Source organism: Malania oleifera, chromosome 8 (genome assembly GCF_029873635.1).
Source record: "Malania oleifera isolate guangnan ecotype guangnan chromosome 8, ASM2987363v1, whole genome shotgun sequence".
Taxonomy (NCBI): domain Eukaryota; kingdom Viridiplantae; phylum Streptophyta; class Magnoliopsida; order Santalales; family Ximeniaceae; genus Malania; species Malania oleifera.
In genome coordinates, this window is record NC_080424.1 from 48,154,484 (window position 1) to 48,169,789 (window position 15,306).

The 15,306-nt window shown below is 37.1% G+C and overlaps 1 protein-coding gene across 2 annotated transcripts in view; it reads left to right on the forward strand.

Annotated features, from left to right (window-relative positions):
• Positions 1–15,306, forward strand: part of LOC131161699 (isoamylase 3, chloroplastic) — a 116,129-nt gene that overhangs the window by 15,571 nt on the left and 85,252 nt on the right. For both annotated transcript variants that reach the window (XM_058117642.1, XM_058117643.1), the window contains exon 8: positions 530–634. In XM_058117642.1, coding sequence (XP_057973625.1) covers positions 530–634 — 105 coding nt within the window. The remainder of the gene's footprint in view (positions 1–529; positions 635–15,306) is intronic.

Consider the following 15,306-nt stretch of genomic DNA (forward strand, 5'->3'; position numbering starts at 1 on the left):
TTTCCTTATCTCATTCACCATTTATAATTTCTCGTATCGAGTTCACCATCCATGTCAAGGCGGTTAAGAGATTTACCCCAGTAGAGGTGAGCCTCAGGCGAAAAAGAAAAATTGTTGTACTATTAATGAAAACTTTTGGATATCTCTCTTCTGAAGAAAAAAGAAAGAAAGAATTAACCTTGGACATAGGAATATTAAAATAGGTTAAGAATGTTTCAAAATGCCAAGGCTGTATTGTTCCTGCGGTTAGTTGCATGTGTGTGTCTGGGGGGCACCAATTGATTTTTTATTGGTTCGAGATTGACTTCGAGTTATGGATGATTCTGTGATGCCAAGGGCACCAATTGACTTTTTATTGGTTCGAGATTAACTTCGAGTTATGGACACGATTCTGTGATGCCATTACATCTTTATCTTGCTAAACCACTCCATGGTTGCTTTGTTTATTCACATTGCATCTGCATCTTAATTATCAGGTATATCTGGAGTTTGAAAATGCAGTAATTTTTTTACGTTGATTTCTCTGCAGATGCCCCACCTTCTTGAGCTTGGCGTCAATGCAGTGGAGTTGCTTCCTGTCTTTGAGTTTGATGAGTTAGAGTTCCAGAGGCGTCCAAACCCTAGAGATCACATGGTAAAGTTGAACTTCTCATTTCATTTGCTGCATGTTGTAAATTTCTAGAAATCAAGAATTATATGGCAGTACTAATTTTTTAATGCCATTTTATTTCCTTTGAATATCCTTTGTTATGATGGTATTTTTTTTTTTGTTAATTTAGGATCAGGCTTTGCAATGAACCTAGGTGTAGAAAATTGTGGTTCAATAGATATTTTTAAAAATTTTATTCCTAAAGAGAAGGCCGGAGGGTGGGGCTTCACTATTGTTACAAATATGCTCTATAAGGAATGAGTTTTACAAAATCAAAGAAACTGCCTCTGCTAATGTGGACGTAAGGTTGCATAAATCACACCTTTCTGGACCCTTAGTTTGGCCTCGGAGCCTTGTGCAATGGTTTTTTTTTTTTTCCTTTCTTATTTTTTTGCCCATTTGTTTGTCCATTAAGCTGATGTAGACTGGGCCCATGTGATGTTGACGTGTTCATGAGATATGCCTTGGTACCCATGTAAAAGATTGATCAGCACTGCTAGCCTGCCAGGCCGTGCTTTGGAAAAAGTGGCATTGGTTACAAGTAAAAAAGTGATCTGATGGGACTTTCACGGGATCATGCAGGACCGCGATGAGGGCATTTGGAGTCAATTAATCAGCTTTAAGTTATTTTTAAAATTTTTATTTCTATTTTCGTGATATTGTCTGGATATATTTTTTTTATTAGGCCATAAATATGAAGAATTTATGCATCTGGATATAAGGAAAGTATTGTTCTAGTTTTAATAGTTATTAAGGTTTCCTTTATTTGCTCGACTCCAAGCATATTAAGCCTGGAAATATTGATTGTATTATATTTTGTTCAGAGTCAAAATTATGTACTGAGTTTTAAAATTATGAGCTTAGTTGGAAGTATTGGGGTTTATCCCTTGTTGTGAGGATGTGATCGTACGTCAGTTGGTAAGGGTTCAGTGTCTTGTTGCACTGTCCATTGTTCCATCACTGCCAAGCCTCCATTGCTGAACACCGCCATCACTGCTGTCTGCTACATTGCTGTTAACACATCACCTTGTCAGCCAGCCTCCAAGCCATTTGAGACAATCTTAAAAATTTGCTCCCCATGATGTGATGACCTCAAGGTTCATTCACTTTCTCTATCTCATTCACGGGATCTTCAGTCATCCATTATCCTTGTCGAGGAGGTCATCTCCAAACGTTTTCGGCATGATGGCGTTGACTCACCTTCAGCAGCCTCATATATAACCTCGCTGTCGAACTGCAACCAGCGATGTCGTCATAATTGTATCCACTGTGGACCATCGATATTCAGTTGCCAATGCACTTGCTTCAAAGAAAGTAGCCATCGCAGGAAGACAGAAAAACATACACAATGGTGTTTTAAATGATCCAGTGCCCTGAACTGGATCTGGCCTAAACTGACAGTGCCACTTGAACTGGTTGTTTTGAACCATCCGAATAGAACTGAAACAGAACTGGAGAGATCATATCCATGCCCTTTTATAGAAGAGTAATCTTGATATTTAACAGTACAGGAAGGAAGTTGCTGACCACCTTAAGGATATTGTAGACTTCATCAATAAACTGACAGATGTAACAACCTGGTTAGATACTTCAATAGATGAGAAGGGTTTTGAGAATGCAAAAGGTACCACTGGCTTGATCGTAGATACAAACGAGCAAACTCCAAAGCTCTATTCAGGTAATTTCCAGAATTCCTGGAACCCATTCATTGGAGAGTTTGTTTGTAATAGTTTTGGGGATTGGAGTTGAATCACATGCATGATTCCATGATGAAATATTTGAGAACCCGTCCAAGGGAAAGAATGCTCACAAAATCTCAAGAACCTGTCTCACATAAACAAAGATCAAACTACCTCAACAACTACCAAGCTAAGCAATTGAACATAATGTCAAAGCTCATGAAAGGGTTGGTAGAAGCTACTTGTTGGAGAAAAAGTGATGTCAACCTGTGAGATCGGAATCCCTTGAACCCAAAAACAAATTGAAAACTTATCCAAGAACGCCAAGAATCAAGTCAAGATGATCTAGACCCGTTGAAATCTTGTTTCAAGAACCTAGATTCGGTGAGAACGCCACAAAGGTTTGTCCTTTGATAAGTTCTTAGTTCATTCATGAACAAGTAGAGAAAACTGAAAATTCTCTATGGAGAAAACTTTATTCACATTCAACTTGTGGAGAATGCTGCTACAAGTCTGTTTTTAAACCCCTCCAATAAAATTCAAATTCAAATAACGTAACAACACCCTAAGCTACACGTCTATAACTAATAAAAGAAGCCCACCGACTGAATTAAATAGGCCCACACGCCTGTACTTATTGAAATAAAGAGTCTACACTAATCCACTAGGCTATGCCGCTCCCCTCTGTAGCTTGTATCACATGGATTAAAGCTGGTTCTTCTTCTTTCAAGCCGATCTTGAATGTTGAGGTCTTGCCTGATAAATTTGCAAACTCGGCCCAAATGGATTGCACCAATCCTTGCATTGCTTCCTTGATCTTCTTAGCTCTTGACTTTGTGATTGGCCGATCTGGAACTTACAAGGGACATTTAAGACTCAGTCCACCATGGCACCCATCATTCCCCCTCTCCTCAAAGGGATTTGACCTTGAATCATCATCTATATCAAAGGGAGAAAGATCAGAAACATTGAAAGCAGCAGAGACATTATACTCACCTGAAAGATCCACTTTATAAGCATTATCATTAATTTTCTCAAGGATTTGGAAAGGTCCATCTCCTCGAGGATGCAATTTAGTCCTTCTATGGGTTGGGAATCTTTCTTTGCGCATGTGAACCCAAACCCAATCTCTTGGTTCAAAGATGACACGCCTTTGCCCTTTATTGGCTTGGGAAACAAACTTTTCATTCTTCTGCGCAATTTGAAGCCATACCCTCTCATGAATTGACTTCACCAATTCGGTCTTCTTGTGTCCATCCAAATTACTCCTTTCATCAATAGGCAAAGACATTAAATCTAAAGGAGTAAGTGGATTAAAACCATAAACAATTTCAAAGGGAGAAAAGAAGTAGTAGTATGCATAGTCCTATTATATGCAAACTCTATAAATGGCAAACAGTCCTCCCAAGTTTTAAAATTCTTTTGAATGACATGCGTAAGAGTTGAGTTAGAGTCTTGTTGACTACTTCAGTCTATCCATCAGCCTGTGGATGATAGTAGTGGAAAATAAAAGTTTGGTACCTAATTTTCCCCACAAAACCTTCCAAAAGTAGCGAAGGAATTTAACATCCCTATTAGAAACAATGCTCCTAGGTGCACCATGGAGTCACACTATTTCCTTGAAAAACAAAGCAGCTATGTTTGTGGCATCATCTGTTTTATGGCATGGAATGAATTGTGCCATTTTACTAAATCTGTCCACTAGCACAAAAATAGAATCTCTACCCTTTTTTGAACTAGGCAGCCCCAAAACAAAGTCCATAGATGTGTCGACCCATGGCTCACTAGGAACGAGTAAGGGTGTATACAACCCATGTGGTAAAACCTTAGATTTGGCCTTTGTACATGTAATGCACCTACCACATATTCGAGTGACGTCTCTTCTCATCCTAGGCCAAAAGAAATGTTCATGTAAAATTTCTAAGGTTTTCCTGACGCCAAAGTGCCCATTAATCCTCCACCATGTGCCTCATGTACCAATAATTCACGCATTGAACAATTTGGTACACACAATTTGCTTTCTTGAATCAAATTACGATCATGCTTGTAAAACTTACCAAATTCCGCTTTATCACACGCCATATACACATAAAAAAATCAGCGTCATTGGCATACACGTCTTTCACATATTCAAACCCAAGCATTTTAGCACTCATAGAAGTATGAAGTACATACCTCTGTGATAAAGCATCAACAACAATGTTCCCTTGACCTTGCTTTTAACGAATGACATAAGGAAATGTCTCGATGTATTCCATCTATCTAGCATGTCTCTTATTTAATTTACCTTGACCCTTGAGATGTTTCAATGATTCATGATCTGTGTGGATCACAAACTCCTTAGGCCAAAGGTGGTGCTGCCATGTCTCTAGAGCGCAAACAATAGCATAAAGTTCTTTGTCATAAGTGGGGTAATTCAAGGCCGCCCCACTTAGCTTCTCACTGAGGAAAGCTATGGGCCGCCTATCCTGCATCAAAATGGCTCCAATTCCTATTCTTGAGGTTTTCACATTCAATCTCAAAAGTTTTGTTAAAGTCATGTAATGCTAACATAGGTGTAGAACGTAACCTTTCTTTAATAGTAGCAAATGCATTTGCTTGATCAATCCCCCAATGAAATCCAACACTTTTTTTAATTATTTTAGTGAGTGGTGCAGCAATGGTGCTAAAATCCTTAACAAAACACCTATAAAAGCTAGCTAAACCATGAAAGCTTCTTACCTCAGTGAGCCTTTAGGCATTGGCCACTCCTTGATGGCCTTGACAACATAACCAAGAAAAACAACTTTTTCCATGCAAAATATACATTTCTTAAAATTAGCACACAACTTTTCACATCTCAACACATTGAACGCACATCTCAAATGCTCAATATGTTCATCTAAGTTCTTGCGGTACACTAGGATATCATCAAAGTACACAACTACAAATTTGCCTATGAATGCACGTAATACATGGTTCATTAATCTCATGAACGTAGTAGGTGCATTTGTAAGTCCAAATGGCATAACCAACCATTCATAAAGTCCATATTTAATCTTTAAAGCAGTTTTCCATTTATCTCCCTCTTTCATTTTAATTTGATGGTATCCACTTTTAAGATCTATTTTACTGAAAATACATGAGCTATGCAATTCATCAAACATATCATCTAATTTAGGAATGGGATGACGATATTTTACCTTAATATTGTTGACCGCTCTGCAATCAACGCACATCCTCCAAGTCCCATCCTTCTTTGGCACTAGTAGCACTAGTACTGCACATGGGCTCATGCTCTCTCTCATGTACCCCTTGCTCATCAAATCTTGAACTTGCCCTTGAAGCTCCTTTGTCTCCTCCGGATTGCTCCTATGGGCTGGTCCGTTTGGAGTAACGGCTCCAAGTACAAAATCAATTTGATTCTCAATGCCTATAATGGGCAGCAACCCACTCGGCATCTCCTCCAGAAATACATCTTCGAACCCTTGCAACAAAGAAATAGCCAAACTAGGAAGAGATTGGTTAGTTTCATCATGATTAAGATAAGATTCTTTGTAAACAAGAAAAATCATAGGATGGTTTGCTAAGAAGGCCCTCTTAACCTCACTCTCCTTTGCATAAAAACTCATCTTTGTATTTTCTTTTCTCTCTGCAGGTTCTCTTTCTTTTCTCTCTCATGGCTCCACTCGTTTTTTTTTTTTATTCTCAGCCACCTCTCTATTTTCTTTTTCACTCTCTTTCTCTCTCTCGTGGCTCCACTTTTTTTTTTTTCATTCTCAGCCACCTCTCTATTTTCTTTTTCATTCTCTCTTTTTCTTGAGGTTTTGGCCTCACCCTCATTTTTATTTTCTCTCATTTTTCTTTCTTTTGTTTCGGCCTCACCCTTTCTTTTTAGCTCAATTTCACTTTTCAGCTTCAGTTGGTCCTTATAGACCTGTTTTGGGGTTAAAGGAGTAAGCTCAACTTCTCAACTAGGGTGGTACTACATTGGTGCAACTTCCCCTGTCTATAATTATACTGCACACCTTTTTGTTTACATAACATCTAGTATGAAATATGCTCTCTCTTTGCTGCTCCATTTCATGTACCTTAATTTGCGTATTGAGAACACACTTGGCAACAAGAGATTCACCGTTTATGGGATATTCCACTCGATCATCATCACTAGCTTCGACCAACTCTGGCATCTCATCATTGTCGTCCTCACTCTCAGTCATCACCTCCCCATTGTCACGCATATGCATCTCCCACTTGTTTGGACATTGAGACGTGATGTGTCCTGAACCCAAACATTTAAAACATTTAATATCTCGATTCCTTGAAGGTTGGAAATCTACCTTTGGTTTGTTCTTGCTAGTTCCCTCATCTTTTCCCTTAGGTGGTTCGGCCTTCCCCTTTACTACAGCTCGATCATTTCTATCCCACTTTGGGGGAGTGTTAGAAACTGAAGTATACCTTGCTGCCTCCTTTCTCTTTAACTGCCTCTCTACCTTCATAGCCTTGTGCACCATGTCTTCTATGTCCACATAATGCTGCAACTCAACTACATTGGCTATGTTCCTATTCAAACCACTTAAAAATCTGGCCATTGTGGCCTCCCGATCCTCTTCTACATTAGCCCGAATCATAGCACCTCCATCTCCTTATGGTATCCTCTACACTCCTAGAACCTTGTGTGAAATTTTGTACTTTTTGGTAGAGGTCTTTATAGTAGTGGCTAGCTGCAAATCTCCGCCTCATGAGAGCTTTCAACTCACCCCATGTTTCTACAGGCCTCTCATGATGCCTCCTTCTATTGGTCACTAATTGATCCCACCAAATAATTGCATAATCAGTGAACTCAATTACCGCTAGCTTCACCTTCTTCTCCTCTGAATAATCGTGACAATAAAAAATAAACTCTATTTTCTTCTCCCATTCTAAATAGACTTCTGGGTTGTTCCTACATTGGAAAGATGGTATTTTCATTTTGATGCTCGCAAGGTTTCTATCTACCCCATCTCGGTCCCTTGGATTTCTCCTAGGTCCTCTTCGACGCCTACCTCCTCTAGGTCTGCCCATTCCACCCATTCCAACTTCAGATGCTATGTCCTTCTCATCCTATTCTTCGTTCTCATACTCATTTTCAATGCTAGGTTCACGTCACCTCCTGTATCGCCCAACTTGCAGATTTCTAGTCGCTACCTTTTGCTGATCCATCCTATCCCTCACCTCCCCCAACACCAAATTCAACCGTTCAAATTGTTGTTGCATGGCCTGCAACACAAAGAATAAATTATTCGCCTCCTCCTTAGGTGTTGAGTCACTCTTATGAGACATTTTTAGTGCGCTGCAAAACAAGAATTTTAGGGGTAAAACCTCACACACTCCCTTACGTGTTTACACTCAAATATTGTCACTCCACTCGTGTTTCACTCTTTTGGCCTTCCAATACTATTCTCACCCACTCTTGCCTTTTACCTCACCCGTTTTCCTTTTCAAGTTCTTTAAGAACTAGTTGAACTAAATCAATACACAGCCTTGTATTATTCCAACCAGAAATAGATTCAATAAACAAGAAAGGAATAAAATCACAAGAAGATCCTAGGCTATCAGATAGCAGTTTTATTTTGTATGAGGAAAAAGAGCAATTAGGAAACAAGATACTAAAGATGATCGATTCGATCCCTTTGAAGATAAAGATCAATCAACACCAAATCACTTCAATTTTTGGATTGCATAGTATATCAAACAGCCATTTTTGAAATTTCTCTCTCTCTCTCTTTTTTTTCTTTTTAATATACAGAATCCGAAAATTTCCAAAAAAGATTGATCTGATTTCAACAACAAGAAACGGAAAAAGAAGGAATCAAAGCAAAGATTATGGATCTGGAAATTTTAGATCCGGAAATTAAAGAAAAGATTCATGCAATCAATGAAATAATTCGTAGATTTGAATTCTTGAATCAAGAACACGAGTAATCAATTGTGAAAATCACAGATCTGAATTCAATCACACGAAATTAGCAAGAATGAAGAAGGAATCGCATATCAAAATAGAAAACCCTAGAACACGCCTAAGACAAAAAAAAACCAAATGCAGGAATTAAAAAGGATAAATCAGACCTGATTTGGAGCCTGAGCCCTGATACCAAATGATGTGAACCCGTGAGATCGGAATCCCTTGAACACACAAACAAATTGAAAACTTACCCAAGAACGCCAAGAATCAAGTCAAGATGATTTAGACTTGTTGAAATGTTGTTTCAAGAACCTAGATTTGGTGAGAACGCCACAAAGGTTTGACCTTTGATAAGTTCTTAGTTCATTCAATAACAAGTAGAGAAAACTGAAAATTCTCTATGGAGAAAACTTTATTCACGTTCAACTTGGGGAGAATGCTGCTACAAGTCTGTTTTTAAATCCCTCCTTTCAAATTCAAATTCATATTCAAATTCAAATAACGTAACAACACCCTAAACTACACGCCTATAACTAATAAAAGAAGCCTACCTAATGGTTAAATAGGCTCACACACCTATAATTATTGAAATAAAGAGTCTACACTAAACCACTAGGCTATGCCCCCCCCCCCCTCTATAGCTTGTATCACATGGATTAAAGCTGGTTCCTCTTCTATCAAGCCCATCTTGAATGTTGGGGTCTTTCTTGATAAATTTGCAAACTCGGCTCAAGTGGATTGCACCAATCCTTGCATTGCTTCTTTGATCTTCTTAGCTCTTGACCTTGTGATTGGCCCATCTGGAATTTGCAAGGGATTTTTAAGACTCGGTCCACCATAGTGCCCATCAAAAGGAGGAGAGGTCAGTCGATTTGCAATCAGTTGTATTTGCGACAGGGGTTTTACAACATAAAGGCTGTGCCAAAATTGACATCTACGCCCTAAGAATCCAGGAATAAACTTTGGAGTTGGAAACTGCAATGGTTAAGCAATTCAGGGTGGGCAAAACTGTTAGTTCAAAACTGAATACATGAGTAAGATTGCGTTTGTGGAATTTATTATTCCTGATATGGTTGCCTTCAATGATTTTGGCGACTTTCGAGCAGTTTTGCAGGGTTAAAAGATGCAGGAAGAGTGAGGAAACACCCTATTAGACACCAGGGAGTGGTGAAGCGATTTTGTTTTGGGGGCTTAGATTCTATGTCTTGTTTTGGTGTTGTGCTCTTGTAATTTCTCTGTGGTTATGGTGGATTATCCCTCTTCCCCATGGATGTCGGTACGTACATAAAATTATGTAAAATTGTTCTCTGCATGTGACTTTAGCATTGTTTATCAATCTTGTAGTCATGTTCTATACTTTTGCTCAATCATGAATAATAGATTCATTTATAATATTATGTCCTAACACTTGCACGGTGTCTTCCTATGGATTCATTGAGGAGACCAGTTCTCATTGTTTATCAATCTCATGGTCATGTTCTATACTTTTGCTCAATCTCGAAAAGTAGTTTCATTTATAATATTATGGCCTACGATGTCTTCCTATGGATTCATTGCGGAGATCAGTTCTGATATTAACAAAAAATAGTTTTCATTTCAGGAAAAAGGCAAATTTTTCTTCATTACAGGAAAATAATCCATGTTTTTCTTTATCACGTTTTCAGTCAAGGTGAGGCTGGTTATTGGTGGAGGTACACTTTTCTTTTCACAAAGTGGTGAATACTTGGGTGAAAACTTTTTGGGTACCCATTCACTTGAGAGTAAATGGCTATGGTCGTTTCCCCTCTCCTGAAAATATTTCAAATTAGAGTGCAATCTAAATGATTTGCGTCTCAGACAGCGAGGCATTGGAATGGAAGGAACTTTTGGGAAATGATGATGGACGGTGCAGAGTGTTGCAGTCATATCAGTCTATCAAAGATGTGCCAATGGGCGTACTGCAGTTGGGATGCCTCGGTTTTGGCTCTACAAACATGCACCAAGAAGTCAGGAAGCGGAAAAAGCACATCACAGGTCATTGGCATGCTGTCTTTATGAGAGTAGGATTCTGTTTTGGTGGCAAGTACAGAGAGCCAAGGAGGAAAGCCAAGGGAAGAAAGGTTGTAGAAAATGGACATTTTGATCAAGGTGAGGATAATGTGATTTGACCAGGAAGATCACTTTCCTCTTTGGGATGCATTTCAAATTCCATGACCAATAGCAGGGCAAGTAATATAGAAGGAAATCAAAACAGCACCTCATTTATAACCCATTTCAGTTGGCTCAAAAATGGTAGGGCATGGAGATTTGAAGACAACAGTCGACCGAATGATGGAAAGGCTTTGAGATTTAAGGATAAGAGTGCTGGCTGTTTCAGAGAAACCAAAGTGAGGTCGAATATCCCTTTGTGGAGGCCTACAAAGGTCTTTCCCTTGGGGGGCTTAAGGAAACACAATTATTAAAACCCAAAAGCAAGGGCCCCATTTTATTTGGGCTTGCAAAAGTCAAGGGGTACGCAGGAATTTGCGAGGCAGTACAAAAATGCATTAGCTCACCAGGCTGCTGCAGGCAGTGCTTTTAACTCCAGCAGCATTTGTGAATAACAAGAACTTTGAGAGCAAGGCATGTTGTAGCAATTGTTGGGATTTTATGTAAAAGTATTTCAAAAGCCTTTACTGCTCTCCTCTAACGGTCATTTAAATTATTTATTTAATTTTATTAATAGCTATAAGAATGTTTATGACTTCTTGTTATTAAATGTTTTGTTGACCATTTTGTGACTTTTGATATTAAACGTTTTGTGACCGTTGTTGTTAACCGTTTTATGATCGTTGTTGACCGTTTTTTAATAGTAATTTGTGTATATATATATATATATATATATTTTGAGGCTAGATATATTTTGAGAACGTTATTTGCTATTATTTTGTTCTTCTTCCTTCTATATACTTTTCTCTCTGGAACTTCTTTTGTTGTTGAATCATCCGTGGTGTCTTTTCCTACGATAATTTTTATTTGTCTGGGTTAACCAAGCAGTGTTGTTTTTATCTCCTTATTGGTGAGTGCACACCAATTGGAAGGGTTGTAGTATCGTTGGGGTAGACGCCAACAAGCCGTTTGCACCATATTGGAGAGGCGAAATCTTCCCCAAGGGCAGTGCTATGCACGCTTCAACTAATGAGTTTTTTCAGCTTTTGTTTATCGCATCCTATTTTTAGATTCATTTTTCCAACAATCTTAGGGAAGAATATTTATATATATATTTATTTATTTATTTATTCATTTTTGTTTCTGATTATCATGGGTGCTGCACTACTGACTACCATGATTAATTTTTTCCTGACACATTAAAAATTGAGATGTCCAATGACACATTCTTTAAATGTTGGCAATCAATAACTTGTTTTTAGAAGATTTTGTAATTTGAAAGTTAATTTATTATGTAATTATTATTATTATTATTTTTTGGATTTAGTGTGTGATTGTATCTGGTAGTGTTAATTGAATTGGGTGTATTGTTGAGTATAACATTTATTAGATAAAAAATCATAAATCTATATACCTAACTTGCATCACTCCCTCAGACTATATGAAAAACCAGAAGATTTTGGATATTTTCTTTTGAAAAATTGGAGTATATGCTGGTGGCATTAAAATAGCATAACATCATACAAATTGTCACATTTTCATTGAATTTTAGAAAATTATTTGTTTTTAAAGTCATTGGTAAAACAATCTAGTTATTTACTTGAGATTGAATTGATTTGCAAGTCTTAGTAGTTGAATTTGTTGACTACCTGGTTGTTATTTTGATTTATGAACCATAGCTTGTGTTATCGTTTTCATTTGATCCTAAGGTTAGTTGATCTAGGTTTCATTTGTTGATAATTTAAACCCAACTTGGGAGGAAGATATTGTTATTATTTATTTGCATACTTAACAACTAGGAAGTAAGATAAATGGCCAGCTGGGCTGATAAATTACTTGAGATTGAATTGATTTGCAAGTCTTAGTAGTTGAATTTGTTGACTACCTGGTTGTTATTTTGATTTATGAACCATAGCTTGTGTTATCGTTTTCATTTGATCCTAAGGTTAGTTGATCTAGGTTTCATTTGTTGATAATTTAAAACCAACTTGGGAGGAAGATATTGTTATTATTTATTTGCATACTTAACAACTAGGAAGTAAGATAAATGGCCAGCTGGGCTGATAAATTTTGTTGATGGGGATTTCAATTCAATATTTATTATTTTTGGAATTAAAAATTCATGGGATTTGGAAGTTTAGTATATGCACCTTTCTTGGATTATTAACATCCTTTGTTTGAGATTGTTCTACATTTTTGCAAAAAGTGATGTATAACGTTTGCTGTTTGTCACTCATGAGGGGTTATTCTCTCTTGTAGGGGTGTATTCTGTTCGGTACAGGTCAGTTTTGAACAATACAGTAAACTGACCAAAAAACTTGTTTTTCTAAAATATTGAATAAACATTGAACTGAAACTGATGGTTTTTCAACGAAGAAAATGGTTTCCCGGTTCAGTTTGGTTTTTAACAGATTACTGAACCAACATAAATTATTAAACTTGGGCATAAATTTTATTTCTGAACTGCCCTCAATAAATTGTGTTGGCCCGCTCATAGAAATATGCAGGCCAAGCTGCATTTTGGCGTGTGAAGGGGGCAAATAAAATTTATGAGGAGAAGAAAGTCTGGACTTTTTACACAGTTCTGACGTGGGACTAAGATGGGAGCTACTGCAAGCACCAGGTAAGAGGCGGCAGTTGATTTGTCCAGTTGTGCCTCCTTGAATCTTTGTCACACATTGAAAATTTGTGAGGGAGGGGGAGCCTCCTCACCTTATAAAACCTCTCCCTCATTGTTTTATTTGAATTAGAATTTTAAAATATAAATTTAAAAATTGAAATTACACTTTAATATTAAAATTCAATTTTAAATAAATCATAATTGTTGAACATAATAATATATATGCACAACCAGATTTTGACGTGTATTATATGTCAGAATTCATTTATATTCATTTATTATTAAGTAATTTGGTTTTTCAGTTCAGTTATCTATTAGAAACCAAAAATTGAAAACCAAAATTTTTTATTTTGAAAACTGTAGCCAAAATCAAAAACTGAAAAATCGACTGAAAGTTATTTCAGTCCGGTTTCGGGTAATTTTTGTACACCCTACTCTTGTGTTTTTATTTTTATTCATTTTTTTTTTTCGAAAAAGGAGAGAAGAATTTATTATATGAAGAAGCAATACAAGTGGAAAGGCAGGGGCCTTCAAGAAACAGAGAAATTGTACAGTGATGAATGCCAGACCTTCAAGTACATAGGTTTAGGTCCACAACCCATTCTAGCTTTAATATTGAAGACAACATTATTATTAGCTTGATTAATGTCTGGAGATAATTTGTCATGAAGCTTAGAGTTCCTGCATCTCCACATTTGGTGGATAGAGGTTGACCAGAAGAGTTTGCAGACTTGAGAGGAAGTGAGGAACTGTGATTTAAATTCCCAAGGGAAGACGTCTAGGAGAGTTCAGTGTCCCAATCACTATTTGAATGTGAACATTGAGGGAAATGGAGCCGTGGAGGCCTTGATGTATGGATCACTTGAGTAAGAGTAGCTGAAGAAGAGGTAATTCCTTGACTCATTTGCTGAGTTGCAAATGGGGGCAGTTGATGTTTTTGGTGGTTCTTCATTTGATAAGTCTGTCAAGAGTTGATAAGTGGTTTAGAATGGTGAGCCAGGCAGACGGTGGTGACAGGCTTAGGGATGAAATTTTTGAACCAAATAGCGTTTGCCAAGGAGCTGTGAGAAGCTTCTTCCTCAAAAAGTTCCTGGCTGGGGCAATGTGAAAGTGCCTAGTGGGCTGATATTCCAGATAAGGGTGTCTTCAGTAGTTGGATCAGAAGAGACTGCTTAAAGACTTGATGGCTAGGAGGGATGCTGAGCTTCGTCTAGGCCAATGCCAAGAGTTTTTGAGGATATTGTGGACTACTAAGCCTGTAATGGAGAGACCAAGCCCTACAGCTAAGTGGGGGCGGTCAATTCTTTCCTGAATTTTGTTATCAAAATGTGTTTTTTTCTAGGTAGGGAAATGAGTCCCCTCTGAGTAATTTGAAGGTTTAATGCAATTTGCTAACTGGGTAAGAATTTTCAATTACTTAAAATATTTTAATGGATGAAAATATGAGAATAATTCTGATTCATGCCGCAGCATCTGTTGGAATCATTTCAATTTGCTGAAAATGTGAGAATTTATAATTCTGAGCCAGGCAGTAACATCTGTCGGAGTACATTGAAATTTTAATTTGTATTTTTCTGCCCCACAATTATTGCCAAATATGGACCACACTTAAAAAATCATGTATGACTTTTCCCCCCTTATTTGGCATGTGGAGCACTTTCTAGGCACATACTTGGCTTTTTATTACCTAATTTATTTTAAATAATTATCTTAACCTTAAATTAGATATTTGATGTAAAGAGGCATACATGTCCCAGTTTTGTTGCCATGCTTCACAGGAATGTGATATGAATCATGGTCTTAAATTTCCACAAAATAGTTGAAATTTCTGGTTTCCGTCACCCTCGAAATCGAAATGGTGGTCGATTTCCATCTTGCATAATTTCCATCGAAATCTCAACGAATCATCCAAAATTTATCGAAATCTCGAAATTTTAGCAAAACTGGTCGAAATACTAATTATGCAATAGAATTTCCTCAAAATTAAAATGAGAGATTTAGGAGTGAAGTGAAATTTCTCTCTTAATTATTTTATTTATTTATATTGAAACAAAAGATTATTACAAGTTCTTTTGAAATTATAGGAAAAAACAAACTTACAACAACATTTTATTTAACCATTTATGTCTAAATTATCATTATTTGTATAATAAATAATATTTAAATGTTTTATGAATTTCATTTGTATGAACTAAATATGTTTAATGCAGTTATCTTACAAAAACTTTTGGTACACATGCAATATTACAACTTTTCCACCTCATACACAACCTAGATGTATTTAACTTGTAACTATATTAGTCCTAAA